The sequence below is a fragment of the Sycon ciliatum genome, chromosome 2 (assembly GCF_964019385.1).
Source record: "Sycon ciliatum chromosome 2, ocSycCili1.1, whole genome shotgun sequence".
In the NCBI taxonomy this organism is placed as follows: Eukaryota; Metazoa; Porifera; class Calcarea; order Leucosolenida; family Sycettidae; genus Sycon; species Sycon ciliatum.
In genome coordinates, this window is record NC_088644.1 from 29,148,663 (window position 1) to 29,165,883 (window position 17,221).

A 17,221-nucleotide genomic window follows, 5' to 3' on the forward strand; every position below is an offset into this window, starting at 1 on the left:
ATCTCCGATAACATGAGCCTGCCAAGAATTAGTTCAATATTGGGTGGTTGGTGTTCCGCGTTCTCGAAGTGAGCCGGGGCCGTCCTGTACCGTAGGCTTCGTCCTTCGTCATCACTTTGTCATAGCTAAAAAGTAACATTCTTAGTTCGCTGTGATGTTTGCTTGTTCTCGTCTTGAATGCCGACTCCCTGCACTCAGACACAGAGGTTGTAGGCGGTACTGTTCATGGCCAATAATGGCAAGATGACTGTCGTCTGCTTCGGTGTCTGCGTACAGGAGCCGAGTAAGTCACAACTGATCCTGTGTTCACGCCACCGAGTGTGAGGCATGGTCAGTCGCAGACGTCAGTTTTGGTGGACATCCACTTCATCCAGCTAAGGAGATGAAGCTGCTCGGTGCTCCTTGACCGCATCCAGCATAGAGCCATCCGCATCATCGGACCAGCCAGGTGCCCTGTTGCAAAGCTTGGTTGACCGGAGAACGGTGTATGCGCGTGGGTGTGCGTACCTTTACAAGATACAGTGTCTGGACGGTGCTCCACAAGTGCTCGCCATGGTTCCCCAAGGAAAAGCTGCTACACCCCCCGAACCATAGTCCAACAGCAACCGCGTCACAACCACCATCTAGGTTACGACCTGGGTTTGGGCAACTGATCACCTCTGAATCTCTGATCACACAATTTCTTTCCCTGTCTTATCAATTATCATCATAATTATCTCTGTTGTATCTTGTTTCTCTTATCTAATCTTCTTTCTCCGTCTACCTGGTCTACATTATGTAGTCTATTGTAGTTTGTAGACCATAGACCATAATTATTAAGCATCGTCTGATGCGAAGGATCCGCTTGTTTTCTTTTTCCATGCGCCCCCATTTTCTGGTGCTCTGGAGTCTGGTGGCATGCCGGCATGCTGATGATTTTAGACCAATGCAGCAATAGTCAGTTGGGTGCCTCCAGACTCACCAACATGGCTACCCTGTAGCACCCACCTCCCTACTGAAAGTCTACAAGTACAACACCGGTAACCTCGTAGATCTACGTGCACGGGTACCACGTACCGGGTCCGCATTGTACCAGGGAGCACCATCTCCATGGTCACGTCGATTGGGAGCATAGCGCATTCATTAGTTCCATTTGCATACCGACTGTCTACCATGGTCTACATATACTACATGACTCGATCATTTTCATGACATGACTCATGAGTGCTGGGCCAGGGAGCGAAGCTTCGAAGGAAAGGAAATCCCATCCTTTTCATTGCTTTTTGACGTGACCTTGCACTGGCGTAACGACTGTGTGGTGTGTTTTTATTCATTTCGCTTCTCTTCCTTGCATGTTTCTGTAATATTACTCGCTGTGCCTTCTGGAGAATCAGGGCAGGGAGAACTTCAGCAGTTCGGGGCACTCTATCGAGACAGTTCCATGCTGAGGGCAAGCATCTCCTATTTTTTCACAAAAGTGTAGATCTACGTGTAGAATTTGGAAACGAAGGCACTCCACGGTCATAAAAGGCTGGCCGGTGAAACGCGTGAGGGTAGTGTAGGCAGCTGGACTGCATGGATTACTCTGCCGGCCGTATCCGGTCAAATCGCTAAGGACTTGCCTCATGCCGGTAACTCTGAACCTGCCTGAACTTTGAGCGTGCTGAAGAGGGAGCCGAGTATGGACGGCAATCGCTTGTGTTGAGTTTCTCCTTGCCTTTCTCGAACCCTCAGCTGAGCTGCCTGCTGTATCTACAGTTTCTGAAGCCGTGAAGGGTTCGACAGTGGATCATCACTGTACGTGTACGTGATTATCAAGTGAGCAGGCGCATGCACAGACTCAGTACACAGACTCAGTGAATAGAGGCTGACCGGAACGTGTTGTCGAATACTTGTGCGGTTCCACTGTCCAGTGAGCGGTCTTGCCATCCACAATTGGCACAAAACTGGCCGTTAGCTATCATTCGGCCACCATGATGAGAGCAACGGGAATGTGAGTTGAGCTGAAAAGGATCTTCCCCAACATTTTTTTAATCTATGAAGTTTATAGGACTGTGCCCAACACTAATTTTTTCTTCCATTCGTCTTGATAGCCGTACATTGCACTGTTGAGCAACAAACATCAGAGCATGTAAATCTAAAGTAATAGGGCTTGAAAGTGATGACGTCGAAAACGGCCAGGGAGTACTAAGTTGACATCAGATTTCTATTTTGGATCCACAAAGGTGTGACTTTGCTATTGCCTCAGTATGTGGGTGCATAGCAACCCGCTCAAGTCGTATGCAGGGGTGACTTTTACTTCGCCACCAGTTGCAACCCCGCCCCCAGTAGCCAAATCAGTCAGTTTCACTGGTTACATCACCTTGCTGTGAGTAAGACGGGGCGAAATGTGCTTGGATCCATACAAAAACTGGATCCAAGTGGATCCAATTTTTGAATTTTTGAAATTGTTGCTAAGCTGTGACGTAGCACTTTCAAGCCCTATTCCAAACCTATGAAGCTTGGGTACAGCATCATTCCAGCAGGGAAGCACACCATGTCTATATTTGAATTTCTGATATGTCACTCTATCAGATCTTGGCATCTTGACTGGAAACACTGCACAATGGGCAACAGCGTTCCATCATTGTTCATGAGTGAATATATGATCTGCCGTTGATGCGGAACTGAGTTGTAGCCAAGCTTCACTGTATGCTACTGGTGAGGAGTGGGGGAAGGGGAGTTTTTGCACTTCCTCTTATTGTCTGCATGTTGTATAGTAGTGTAGTATCTATTCATACTTCTCTAGGGCAGTCCCCACAGACCTATGGTCTCCTTACGGTACACCCAAGCCAATCTAGGATTGCGATACGAAATTGACTTGGTGAAGCAGCAAGGCGAACCGATGCCGCATGTGGGCACGGTGTAACAGCAGCAGTGCCGTGGACAGACCTCAGTTGGCGTTGGGGAGGTCACGTTCTGGAGAAGGGTATACCTCTATGTTTGCAAAAGCCAGTAGCAGTTTGATGCGTTTCCAGGTTGCCACATGTTAACATATCGTTGTCGGAAACGAAATTCTGGGACGCTTGTGGGTCTGTCTCCCGGATCTTCCATTATGAATCGGGGACAAAATGACTCGTGTTCCACGGCCTCAGATTTTAAAGTGAAACCCAGAATGTATCCGTAGGGAGGCTTCCATGGATGGACGGTACTCTTCACAAAGCTATTGTGTTGTTATCCTCTTTATAAAACCTTTCTTGAAATTGTCTTCTCTCCTTCTTTTCTTTTTTTCTTCATGGGCTGGTGCACCATGGCAGTCGATGACCGGCTTACTACTTCAAAGTACAAAAGTGCATAGCACCGGACAATGGCAAGTGCAAAGACTATCTGCGAGTGCCTGGTAATCGCGCTGCTCGCCGGAGTTCACCTTGCAGGCGCGACACACTTTCGCGGCGGTCTCATATCCTGCCATCCTGTGCTGGACAACACTGACGGTGGCATGGACAGCTCTGGCAGTGTACACGTGAGCAGTTTAACCTCACTACACTACTACTAACGACACTATGCACAGCTCCTACACAGGTGTTCAATGTGCTGGGTCACGGTGATTCATTGTGCTTGGCCGCGGTCTTATAGATTTTCAAATGTGTGGTACTCGGTAACTTGCAAGTGGACTGGCTCTGCTCTTGTGAGCATTGAGCATTGTCTTGGGGCGGAGGACTTCCATCAGGCCTATATTGAGTGTATGCAATGTCGGCATACTAGTATTACCTGAACCCGATGTACATAGCTGAGTTGTGTTGGTGAATACTACGTACTCTCAAAGGCCATTGATTGCCTCTCTACATAATTATAGTCATGAGATAAACCCCTGCATACTCTTTTCTTATTCCACTACAGCTTGAATGCCAGTTTCGCATAGGGTGGCGTTTGGATTACTCTGCGGGATCAGTGTGCAACTTGACGTTACGGGCAAATCAGGAGCTGTTGAATGGACCGGGATCTAAGTTCAGGCTAAGGTGCTATTCCGGCTGTACAAGGCGTCCCACTGTTGACTATCTGAAGTTTTACTGCACGGAGTTCAGTGACTCGGAGCTCTGGACGCAGGGAGCCAATACATTTCGGTACACTCTCTCCGGCTCTAACCAGATTTTCACTGCTGCGTAAGTTTCCGGCTTTGCACGTGTAGATCTGATCTAGAAATGTGTTAGGCGGATCTCGAAGCAAGCAAGCAATTCAACACGTGAGCTCCTGGGCAGATTTTTCCTTTGCAAAACTGATATCATTGCATGCAATGGGCATGACCTATAATCGAGTGCAACTTGTAATCAGGAACAAACAGTAGCAGTTGGGAAGGCAGTGCGCTTAGTCAGGTTTCAGAAATATGCTTTACAGTGTACGTGTGTGTGTGTGTGTGTGTGTGTGTGTGTGTGTGTGTGTGTGTGTGTGTGTGTGTGTGCGTGTGCTTGTGTGTGTGTGTGTGTGTGTGTGTGTGTGTGTGTGCGTGTGCTTGTGTGTTTGTGTGTGTGTGTGTGTGTGTGTGCTTGTGTGTTTGTGTGTGTGTGTGTGCTTGTGTGTTTGTGAGTGCGCGTGCGCGTGCGCACGCGCGTTTATGTGTGCGTGTGTGTGTGTGTGTGTAGGTGGGTGGGTGGGTGGGTGGGTGGGTGGGTGGGTGTGTGCGTGTGTGTGTGTGTGTGTGTGTGTGTAGGTGGGTGGGTGGGTGTGTGTGTGTGTGTGACTCTACAGGAGTCAGTAAGAAATTATGTAGCTCTCATCGTTTGATTAGTTTTTGTTAGTTTTCAGTTCTCAGGGACGACTCTGGGCTTCCAGGGTCGTCCCTGGGACAGTTCCCAGTAGAAGTCCACAGCGGAAAGTCAACAGAGCAGATTACAGGACGAACTTCGGGTGTCGTCACTCTGACTCCGTTTTCCGCTGTTGGACCCATCGCGAGGCCTTGCAAGCCCACGAATGGAGCCATCTACCGCAAGCAGTAGGAGACGAAAGGAGTTTACCCTGAGCGATGGGACGTGGAATGTCCGCTCGTTGCTGGAAAGTGAAGGACCCGTCCAAACAGCATCCACTCGTCATCAAGTTGCTGACGACAAGAAAATTTATCGGATAATTCAAATTTTCAAACGTCTTGGATTGGAAATAGTTTGTCTTCAAGAGACCTACTGGCTGGATAAGAACGTCTACAACATCGAGGGAGCAGTGCTAATTTCGTCTGGAAGACCTTCACCTGGCGAGGGAGAGTCGTGTCGAAGGGGTGAAGGTGTTGCGATTCTGTTGCTGGGAAATGCAGCTCGCGCGTGGCGTGACGGCGGTTGTCAATACGACGCCCGCAGCTCTCGGATTGTGTCAGCGCGATTGAAGTTTGATATTCATGGGTGTTCACCGGTATGGTATACTGTCATCTCCGCATATGCTCCGACGTTCGCCAGCAAGCGAATTGCCAAGGAACAGTTCTTTGCGGACTTGCAAGCGACTTTGCCACGGATGGGCACAGAAAGGTTTATTCTGTTGGGTGACTTCAACGCCAGAGTTGGATCCCGTACGCATGCTGACGCTGATGAGCGGTCACGTGTACGGGGCCCACATGGAGTGGGTGAGATGAACTCTGCAGGACGTGAGCTGTTGGATTTTCTTGCAACTATTCAGGCGATGGTGTGTAACACATGGTTCTGCAAGACAGAGGATAGGAAGTGGACCTGGCAACATCCAAGGTCAAAGAGATTTCATTGTATTGATTTTGTCATCACGTCACAAGCTGACTACCACCAATGTATTGATGCTCAAGTTATAAGAAGTGCGGAATGTAAGAGCGATCACAACCTGGTGGCTGCGTGTTTTGTAGTAGGCCGTCTGCAGCGCCGCTCGCGTTGTGTGCAAACGAAGAAATGTAAGCGGTTGATGTTGCACGTTTGAAGGATGTCCACAGCACTGACTCATCTGGAAACATCACACGAGTTGCTGATGTCTATCGTGAATGCCTCACAAACAGTCTGCAACAGCCGAATGAACATACCACCGTTGAATGCAAATGGTCGAGGTTGCGCACTGCGGTCACCGAGTCTGCAGAGGAGACCCTCGGTTTTCAGAAACGTCGTCAACCAGATTGGTTTATTTACTGAGAGCAAAGATACCCTCGAACCCTTGTTGAATGAAAGGAATCAGCGATATCAAGAATGGATTTCAAGTGGCAGGTCTGATGACACGTGGAACAGGTTCAAGGCTGCCAGGAGTAAGGCAAGAGCTGCTGTCCGCTCTGCCAAGAACTCTTGGTTCACCAACAAAGCCAAATCTCTTGATGGTGCACGGTTCAGTTCCTCACGGGCGTAGGCATGTGTTGAGGATATGCAGGCTGCCAAGCAGGGATTACGCTCTGTGTCTACTACCGCTATTAGGGATGCAAATGGCAACATCTGCAAATCTGTGGAGGAACAAGGTGGACGATGGTACCAACATTTCGATGGCGTACTCAACATCCCTAGCACACATAGCCAGCAATCGCATGTCATCTCGTACATTGAAAATCAACATAATTTTGCGAATCGACCTTTTTTTCAGGATCACTTTTCAACGAGGACGAAGCAAAGTCGGCCGAACGAAGCCTAGAGGAAGAAAATCACCCTCTCCACTTCACCATCATGATACTGACATAGATACGAGATGAAACAACTAAAAAATTCACAAGAAAACTGTACGACCATCATCGCGCTGACTTTGGTCTGACTTTGGTCTGAGAATTTCTACCACGATCAAAAATGTACGAGGAGCACTCAAAAATCAGCCACAGACGTACCTTTATCGCTCTCTACTCCTTTTTCAAGGCACAAAAGTCGACTCTCCACTTTCAAACCAGGAACCAGACAGACCAGTGGTCCTTTTCAGCTGCTCCACGAGCGCAGGAAATGTTCACCAAGGGGCGCAGAGCAGCATCCATTCCAGAAAAATAGCTAAAATACGAGTGAGACTGCATGCCTGAGTACATGAGTACATGTATGAGTACATGCAGAAAATAGTCAATTTCAGCGTTTCTGCTCCAAACAGCAACTAGCTTCGACTAGAAACAAAGATTACACCAAAGGATCAAACAACAACCATTTTCTGCAGTTTTTTTGCAGCTGGCTTCCTTGTGCTTGGCCCAGCACGCCAAAAATCACACCTCGGAGGAGTACAAAAATTACAACTCTCAGATGTCCTTGATTGCTGGCCATGATTTGATCCATGTGCCATTGACAAAATAGACCAGCAGCCTATCAACCAGAACATCGCTGGCAAGCCGGATGCAGCAGAGGTGGCGCGAGCTATTCGACAACTCAGCAACGGCAAGGCCGCTGGCGCCTCAGCTATCCTGCCTGAGTTGGTCAAAGCGGGTGGTGAGAGTTTCATTGAGGCACTGTTGGATCTGTTGCACCATGTCTGGGATGACGAGGCTGTTCCGCAGGAATGGGTAGACTGCAATCTTGTGCCAATCCCAAAGCCAGTAGGTAACCTCTCATTGTGTGATAATTGGCGTGGCATATCACTCCTGGATGTTGTTGGGAAAGTTGTTGCTCGAGTACTTCAGTCCAGATTACAGATTATTGCGGAGATTATTCTACCCGATTCCCAGTGCGGCTTTCGTAAGGGTCGATCTTGCACAGACATGGTGTTTGCAGTTCGCCAAATCCTGGAGAAGTTGTACGAACATCGCTGCCCGGGATACATTGTCTTTGTTGATTTACGTAAGGCGTACGACTCAGTAAACCGTGAATGCATGTGGCTGGTTCTCGCGAAGGCAGGGGTCCCTAGTAACATCGTAAACATCATCAAGTCGTTTCACACCTTCATGTCCGCTACTCTCTCCATCGGGTCAACACCCATCCAACCCATTGCAGTGAAGAGTGGTTTGCGGCAGGGCTGTTGTATGGCACCAGTCTTATTCAACATATTCATGTGGGCTGTTTTCCAGAGATGGTCCAGAGTGGTCGAGCATGTGCCTGGTATCGGCGTCCCGTTGGCATTCAATCCTGGCTCGCTTTATTTCAAGAGAAAGCGTACTGACGATCAGACTACCATCAACGACTGCCAGTTCGCTGACGACTCTGCACTGTTTGCCACTACCCGTACTGCTGCTGCTCTTGCTCTGGATATGTTCATCGATGTCTCGTCTGCATTTGGTCTGACCGTCAATCTGGACAAGTCCAAATTATGGCGGTTGGCTATGGTATCACGGATGGTGACCGACTTCCTCTTCCTGTGAAGAATGGCACATTGGAATGTGTGCGTGAGTTCCGATACCTGGGTGCTGTTATCCATGATTCTGGCCGATCTCACAAAGATGTATCGACCCGTGTTTCATCTGCCTCCCGTGCTTTTGGAGCGCTCCGTCATGCTGTCTTCAATGACCACAATCGCTCTCTGCGCACCAAGCGTCTGGTTTTCGAGGCCTGTGTTCTGTCCTTACTGCTCTATTGTGCGGAGACGTGGGTACCGCTGCAAAGTGATGTGCAACGGATCACGACCTTCTACTACCGGTCGCTTCTTTCCATCATGAGTGTTGCACAGCGGGATGTGTGGGACTTGAAGATAGCCAAGGACACCATTCTGAAAACATGGAATGCAGCAAACCCACTGGATATCCCCGACCGCCTCATGCAGAGAAGACTGGAATGGCTTGGGCACGTGGTACGCATGCCTGAGGGGCGGATGCCGCGGATGTTGTTGTTTGGCACATTGCTGCCACCACGCCCAGCGTGTGGCCCGCGGAAACGATGGCGAGACGCAATTAGGGTCGACCTGCGACGAATAAACATCGCCGACGAGTCATGGTTTGACACAGCGCAGGAACGATCTGAGTGGCGGCAAGCTTATCGAGCAATACAACCAGCTCAGAAACCGGCTCGGGAGATAGTCTGCGAGGTGTGCCGGCGTGCATTTGCTCGGCAGCAAGATATCGCCCGCCACAAGTGCATCATGGAACGACGTAAACCAGTCCAGCAGCAAGCCAACAGCCGCCAGTGCTCCCAGTGTCACCGATGGTTTCGGAGTGCGGGTGGCATTGCAGTCCATCGCTGTGTCCAGTCCAATTCTGCCCCGAATGTTGCCGATGCCACAAGCTCTTCACCTGTACGCCTATGTATTCGAAAGCGTGCTGTACCGCTCACTGTCCCATTTGTGAACGCTGCTGTAAGTCGATCCGGGGCTTTGCTATCCACAACTGCAACCGATCCACCAGGCGCCCAACTGCTGATGAAAGGGACAAGTTCCAATTGCAATGTCAGAATTGCCAGAGGCGTTTCAAAAGGCGAAACGACTTATCCCGTCACCAACGCTCATGTCTCCTCTCGTCTCCGTCTCGCTCAACGAGAAACACGTGACCTACATTGCAGTGTATACCAGGACCAGGACCAGGTGTGTGTGTGTGTGTGTGTGTGTGTGTGTGTGTGTGTGTGTGTGTGTGTGTGTGTGTGTGTGTGTGTACAGGGTGTGTGTGTGTGTGTGTGTGTGTGTGTACAGGGTGTGTGTGTGTGTGTGTGTGTGCGTGCATACATGTGTGGGCGCTATGGGATAACACACAGGCCACCGGAGGCAGCAGCCTTGCTACCAGCTACACAACAGCTTGACGATTTGATTCACGGTATTAACGTGTACAAGTATTACGCGAATGGTGGGTGGGCGTGCAATGTAGATCTGCTTTCTGCGTTTCACTCCCACAGCCTGCTGTTGCAAGCGTATTAACACCGTGGACAATGCGGACGTATGCGACGAGTTTGGTGCGTGCTCGTGCAAAGAGGGAGCGACTGGCAGCAAGTGTGGGGCTTGCCTAGAAGGCTACAATCTGAACCCACAAACTGGATGTGAACGTAAGTAAGACCGTAGGGAATATGAGTTTAGTGTTGAGTGCTAACTGCATGCTCTGGGTGGGGTCCAGCTCATCAAAAGCAATGCGACTCAAGGCATAGAGAGGGTACCGGTTGCAGAATAACAACTTAGAGTTGGTCTTTGCATAGAGGTTATGCGATTACACCATCAGTTGAGATGCTTTGGCAAGGCCGTGGCACAGCGTCGCGCAAGCTCGAGCAAAACCAAGGACACCGCTGGCTCAAGCTGTATACACAGCGCCCACATGCGGTCATGCTGTATTCGCAGCGCCCATAAGTAGTTCTGCTGACTCACCAGTCACCACCATGACCGTGACCATTCGCATAACATCCGTTATTTAATGTGACATTGGTTTAATACCAGTGAAAAAGAGATGATACCACGAACATACCCAATCATCCGAAATATTCCAGCATAGTTTGCGACACGGCTCTTGGTCATTGAATCATGCAGTGAAGAGAAGCAGCTGTTTGGAGTGGAGGGTGCAGTGATTATCAATATCGTCAACGGTGTAGTGTCTTCCCCGTGGTGCTGATGGTGTGCGCAAGCTTATTGATCTGCTAGTGATGTGCTGCAGGTGGTGGTGCTCATGTTCCTACTGAAGTACCGTAAAAGTCCGTAAATAAGTACGTATTTACTTTCGAATTTAGTGACCAAACTCGTACTAACTTTCGGGCGGGTACTGACTTTCGGACCTGACTTGTGTGTAGCGGAGAAGTCATTTTCATGTCGATGGGCGTGCTACGTGCTGCATGTGCGCACCGTACCGGTACTTATTTCGGGCAGTATGTTTATCGGGCTTGACTTGACTTCAACAGACAGAGCCAAAAGAATGAAGGGGATATTTCTTTCGGGCAGGTACTTATTTACGGACTTTACTGTAGGTTTCCAGTAAAACCTCAGTTGCCTGTTGGGACTCCCCCCTAGTAAAACGGCAGTCCCATCCCTGAAACATGCTAGCAGTCATTGAAAGGCCTTATTTTTCGAAAGAATTATTGCAGCTACTGCATCCTGAAAATGATGTACTGTTGTAGTGGAGTCAATTTCCTTTCCTAAAGGAACGTTAGTCGAGCTACAAACAATCCTCTAATCTCTGCCACGCAATTCTTTCAATGTCTTTTCTGCAGCCATTGTAATCGAGCAACAAACAACGCCGACAGAGACACCGTATTACATACCCATAGTCATAGCACTTGTGCTGCTCCTGGTGCTGGCTATAGTGATCATTTTCTTGCAAGATCGGAAGAACAGACGCAGAAAGGCCATGATGGTCTCGCCGGATGATGACCTGCACAGCGAAACCTCATCCGAGGATTTGAGCATGCGAGAGCAGCTAATCGCCCGGGAGAGCAGCCACACGCCGTCAGACAATGGAACTGTTTCAGATTCACACCCGGGAGGCGTCAATGCTTGGCGTCGACAATGGCGGTGCAGCAGGTGGTTCCCCTGCTGCAGTGCCAGCGCGACCTGACACACCGCCACCGAAACCCAAGAATATGATTGACACGTTCAAATCGCCACCTTCTGCCACCAGCTCGTCTGCAAGTGTTCACTCACTCTCCGGCGGCAGACGTCCTGGCGTGGTTCACGCTAAGAGCAACACTCCGCAACAAGTATCCAACAATTCTGCGACTCGGTCTGACAGTTCAAGTGCTCTGTTCAGCCGGCGGACTACGCGATCTCATCTAGATGATCAGAACGTCGTGAACAACACCAGCTGATGGTGTGCATTGTCCAACTAGCCCTGTTGTGGATGCAAGGACAGCACAACAGCAGAGTAGCCCTCAGCCAGGCGATGTTCTGCCGTATAGCCCTCAGCCAAATGATCTTTTGCCATACAGCCCTCAGCCAGGTGATGTTTTGCCATACAACCCTCAGCCAGGCGATGATCTGCAGTATAGCCCTCAGCCAGGCGATGCTCTTCTGACCATGCCGCTGCCAGGTGGTGTAGATGACATGTTAGATCATGCTGCATCACCCCGTCAGGAGGTCCACAGCCCGCATGCTGCAAGTGCTGCTGAAGCAGCTGCAGAGTTTCCGGACGTGCCGAGGCGGAAAAAGAGCTCATTGCCCCCTATCCGCCGAAGACCGCGAGCGTCCCGGGGTCAGCAAAGCAGTGACATGGAGACGCCTCTACTGTAGGGGACCTCTGGAAACTGACATTGCACTCTATATAACTGTTACATGTGGTTCATTAAAGGTACGTCGCCGGTACACACCATGCCTGAAGTTTGGAGTGACTTTCCTGGTCATATATCTGCCAGAGTATGTGTGCTGTACATACCCCCATATGCAGGACACACGGCTGCATGACTTTTCTGGCAAGTGCATGCCATGAGAATGCGAGGCGTGCGGAGTACGATATGCGTCCAGAGTTTTCGTTTGCCGCCCACAGCCACAGCTAGCATTCGGACTTCATTGCTCGGGATCGGTGCCGACGAGAAGCCTTCAACGGTGCTCAACTGCCCAGGCCCTTGTGGCTCGGAGTATCTTGGACATGCAAATGTGCAGTGCACATTCCACTCCTTCAGAACACCATTATGGCTGAGTGCTCTAAAGAGGTGGGCTGGCGATGCATGAACAGAACACCATACGTGAACACAATCTCTGGCTGAACACTCAAAGCCATACCAAGTGCGTCATGCTTCCCGACTAACTTCATGATCGGGATTAATACTTGTAGCATGCATGGAGACGTCACAGGCGCGAGTGACGATACCGATGTAGGTTTCGCTCCAGTGCTGCCCGTTCAAGTCACCCTGAAAGGCAGAGCTGATGTATGCCCGCTATTATAATTATTACATCCCTGATCTAGCTGACCATCCCGCAGGTCACGGTGGCGGCCATGATTGTGAGAACTTCTGACAGCATGTGGCGGAGAACACGAATCACATCACATAAAACTTTTAAAAGAACTCTGTGGTCGAAGCACACATCGTTGAGACTCCATAGTCTCATGCAATGTCCCTTGATGCTAGAACACTCTGTTGGACACCTTTTTGATGACGAATAACTTATGGTCAACTGCTAGTTTCTAATAGCCCTTTCACAACTCAAATAATTTATGTATAGGTCTATACGGCTTGCCAATTATCAGGTATTTTTGTTCCACATGACCGTACTTCCATGAAAGTATTTATTTCACGACGTACCAATCTCTCTAGACTGTCTGCCAATAAAGGTTAGCGATAAAATAAAGAATTGTTAGTATAAAAATAAACCACTGGGCTGCCACTATAATAATAATAATAATAATAGTAATTCAACATGCAATCATTAACCAGCAGCTTGGTCAACAAAGCAGTGCTAGAGTACTCGAAAACTTGACTAAATTCCTAAACTTTTAAATAGTCCGCTCGACAAATTTGTACTTGCCTTGGAAGTAGAATAGGAAAATGAATACTAGATCTGGACCCCAAAGAACATCCAGGAAATGAATTATCATCAAGTCGAAAGCCTCAAGTTTTGTGAAGTGTTATTGTTGCACAGGCGGCAACTGCATTGCTAGCAAGCAGCCTCACCGTTGGTGGCACCAGAATTTCGACCGAAACCTAGGCTAGATTGTTGTTCGCATGGTGCATGCCAAGATTTATATGAACCTGTACGAGAGTGACGTTCGCAAGGCAGCAGAGTTTACTAGAAGTACCAAGCTTGACCTCGGACATACATGTAAGCATTCGGACTGCAAAACAGGAGCCGGTTGGAATGAACTCCAAGTGCAGGTCAGCCATCTTGAAATCTGCTGGCGGACATATCTCACCGAACTGGGCCTAGGCGAACATTGCAATAGGCACCAATAATGTGTAGGCAGCCCAGCAGTGCCATAAGCAACCCACCGACACGCACACATGCGAGAGAGCGTGCGAACAGGTAACATAGCCATCAAATTTGAACAACGGCACGCCAATGATAATTATCGCGATTCCACCATAAACAATATGCTCGATTCCAGGCACCATCTGTAAAGAAGAGAAACAAGGTGGTAAGGTAGAATGAGCTGATGAGAGCAAAGGAGAGGCCAGAGTACATTGTTTTCAACATGCAATATCCACACAAGCCAAAGATTTCAAGTATTTTAGTTTCACCGGTCAGACCAAACGCTGCAGAACTAGTAGTTACCATACAGCTGAAATGCGCAATATATCCTTGAAAAAACAGATTATAGACCGATCGGTCTTACAATGGGGCGTGTAGAGAGTTTTGCAAAACAATAGCTCTTAGAAATATTTGTTTCTATAAAAGCTGCGAAATTGAGGTGAAAATTCTCACGAAAAAATGTTCCGTAGATGCTGACGAAAACACAATGCTGCCAATAACCGTCATCACACTACGTTCTCTGACTCCCGTTCACGTCTACATCTACGGTAAAAATCCGAAACGGGTGGTCGTGTCATCAAGCAGGCACAGTTCTTTACCCGTACACGCGGTCACGTTTTTGGAGAGGTTTGAAGATTCACGCGCAAGTACGAGGTCGCATGGAAAAAGACTGGGGTCTCTCTCTCTCTCCCTACCACGTCTACGTTTCCCGTTTCCTTAACTCCCGCTTTCACTCCGTACATAGATCATCATAACAACCGACCAAAAACTCCTTACATGGACGTCGACGCAGCCCTTTGTACCGTGGTGTGATGACAGCAGGGCGCGCTCACCTGCTCACCCTGCGACCATGAGCACGCGTCCATGCGTCAGCAAAACGCAGAAACGTGGGAGTCGTGCTCACACTAGGCCTCGTACACGCGTAGACGTGAAGTTGGCACACAAACTTTACGAATTGCAGTTCGTATCCAAAAGAGTTCGTGCGTTTCCTAATAAAGTTGTGGCCCATTTTGGATGTAATTTTTCGCATGTTGCATGTTGGAGGAAGTGCCATTCTTCTTGAAGTCGACGAAAATAATTCATACAATCAGATAGGTTTGGACTCTTGAGGGACTGCCGCTGACATCCAAGCGCTTTCGCTTTCCTGACCTCGTGGTCAGAGCAAGTGCCAGTGCAGTGGAAATTCCGGTAGTGGTTTCCTTCGTCTGTTGCCGAGATGAGAACTGTATTTTCCGATGATATGTAACTGAACTGTTTGGTTGAGTTGGGTAACTCCGCTCTTCTTCCTCGCTCACCGGAGGAATTTCTAGTCTCCTCGCGCAACTGGGGAGCAGATTTCATTGGACATAAATGACGGGACGATGCGACGGGAATCAATGGTACGAGCTGATGAACGAACGCTTTTCGGAGGAAAAGAAACATTTGCTGTCGGAACCTTCAATGTGCGGGGCCTCACGTCGGCCGTCAAGAGGAACTCCTTGTGTCGAGACCTCTCTTTCTACGGCATAGACGTCTGTATCCCTCAAGAGACTAAGTTACCTGCAGGGCTTGACGAGCAGCGAAACGGCTATCGAATTATTTGTTTGCAGTCGGACAGTCGACATTATGGTCTAGGATTTGCGATAAACGCCAAGCTCGTGAACAAGGTCAAACGCACATGGAGAGTGTCAGACAGAGTTTCAGTACTCACATTATCGGCGGGCCAGCATTCTGACTTTGCCTTCATCAACGTTTATGCACCGACCTCAACAAGGTGTGCCAGTGATGCGGATGAACTCGACGACTTCTACTCCGCGCTGTCGACAGCTTACAACGAAGTTCGTCGTGGCGCTGTCGTTCTGGTTGCTGGCGACTTCAATGCTAAGGCAGGCGTGCGTCTAGGGAAGCATGAAAGCAGCATTGGCGTGCATGGTCGTGGCAGGCGGAATATTGCTGGTCAGAGCCTGATGGATTTTTGTGAAATCAACAACCTGTTTCTCACCAATACTGCATTCCAGCATTCGGCTCGTCACAAGACAACCTGGACGGGTTGGCGGAGGGATCAGCAGACGGGTGATACTGTCCCGATTTACAACCAAATCGATTACATTGCATGTCATCAAAACCGGAAACGCCTGCTGACGGACTCCCGCAGCTATGGAGGATGCGAAACATCAACAGACCATCGCCTGGTGGTGGCGAGGTTCCTCCTCAATCGGATGTATGGAATATTCGGGCATCATAGGTCAGACGAGCAAACCTCCCTGAAGCCAGTTCGATACAACACAAGTGATCTGCCGACAAGCCCACGGATCCGGGAGAAATACGTTGATACAATCGTCGCAGAGTTGGCAGATGGTGGTTCTGCTGTGGATACGGAGGACGGGGGACCGGCATTGCTGTGGCAGAAAACAGCATCGGCGATAAAGAATGCTGCAGAGAAATCGCTAGGTCTAGAGGCCCGGACAAAGCGTGGTGTGAAGGACAGCCCTGAACTGCGCCGACTGTCTCAGGCTCAAAAAGAACTAAAATTACGTATCGAAAATATCACCAACACCGGTACTCGGGCAGGCCTGAAGAAGGAACGCAACCGCATTCTTCACAGCATCAGAAGAACAGCGCTGAAGGAAGCAGAATTACGGCTGGACGAAAAGGCAAAGGAGGTGGAGAAGTTGCGGGACGGTGCTCGAATGTTCAAAGCTGTTCAGGTAATGCGGAGACGTGGAGCTGTGAAGCCTACAGTTGCTGACAACACCGGAAAAATCATTGTAAACGAGAAGGAAGCAGCTGAGGCAATTGGAAGCCATTTCTCAAGTCAGTTCAGCTCACCAAGCGCCACAGACATCTCACCGTTCCAGGGACAGCCACGTCCTCTGCAAACTTCCATTACATCTTCAGAGATTGCAGGCTGTCTCGGGAAACTGAACAATGGACGTGCCGCAGGAGACGACAGTATCCCCACAGAACTGATGAAGTATGCAAGTGATGCTTTGGCTCCTGTGTTGACCAGCATTTTCAACGGCATGTTTGAGCAACACGAGGTGGTTGATATAGGCAGTGGCAGTCTGATCCCACTTCAGAAACCCAACAAGCCGCTCGGACCACCATCAAATTTACGTCCGATAGTTCTTCTCAACACGCTGCGGAAGACCCTGTCACTCCTCACTTTAGCTCGAGTCAGACCCAAGGTTGACCAGTACCTAGCCCAGACGCACAGCGGCTTCCGCCCTGGCCGATCCACCGCGGATGTGGTATGGGCGCATCGATGGCTTGTGGCAAAGACCCAGCGCTACCACAGCACCGTTCACCTGTTGGGCATTGATCTGTCGAAGGCTTTTGACACGATCAAGCGAGACACCTTGCTGACTGTTCTGGAGGCGTTTCTGAGTGACGATGACGTTCGCTTGATCAGGGTCTTGATCTCTAACACCAGACTTCGTGTTCAGCTTGGGAGGTGCCAGTCGGAATCATTTGCTACAACGAAGGGGACGCCACAGGGGGATTGCCTTTCCCCGTTCTCTTCACGATTTACCTGGAGGCTGCACTCCGACAACTAAGGCAAGAGGTGCCAGCAAGACCTCTCAGCGACAACGGTCTGCCG

At 49.5% G+C, this 17,221-nt stretch overlaps 1 protein-coding gene across 1 annotated transcript; it reads left to right on the forward strand.

Annotated features, from left to right (window-relative positions):
* The first annotated feature begins 1,327 nt into the window (after positions 1-1,327).
* On the forward strand, positions 1,328-12,612 carry LOC135809592 (uncharacterized). The gene is made up of 5 exons (XM_065322975.1): positions 1,328-1,972; positions 3,276-3,481; positions 3,859-4,121; positions 9,660-9,806; positions 10,953-12,612. Exons 2-4 carry the CDS (start codon positions 3,326-3,328, stop codon positions 9,679-9,681), a joined length of 441 nt encoding a protein of 146 aa, XP_065179047.1. The 5' UTR covers positions 1,328-1,972; positions 3,276-3,325; the 3' UTR covers positions 9,682-9,806; positions 10,953-12,612.
* The last annotated feature ends 4,609 nt before the right edge of the window (positions 12,613-17,221 follow it).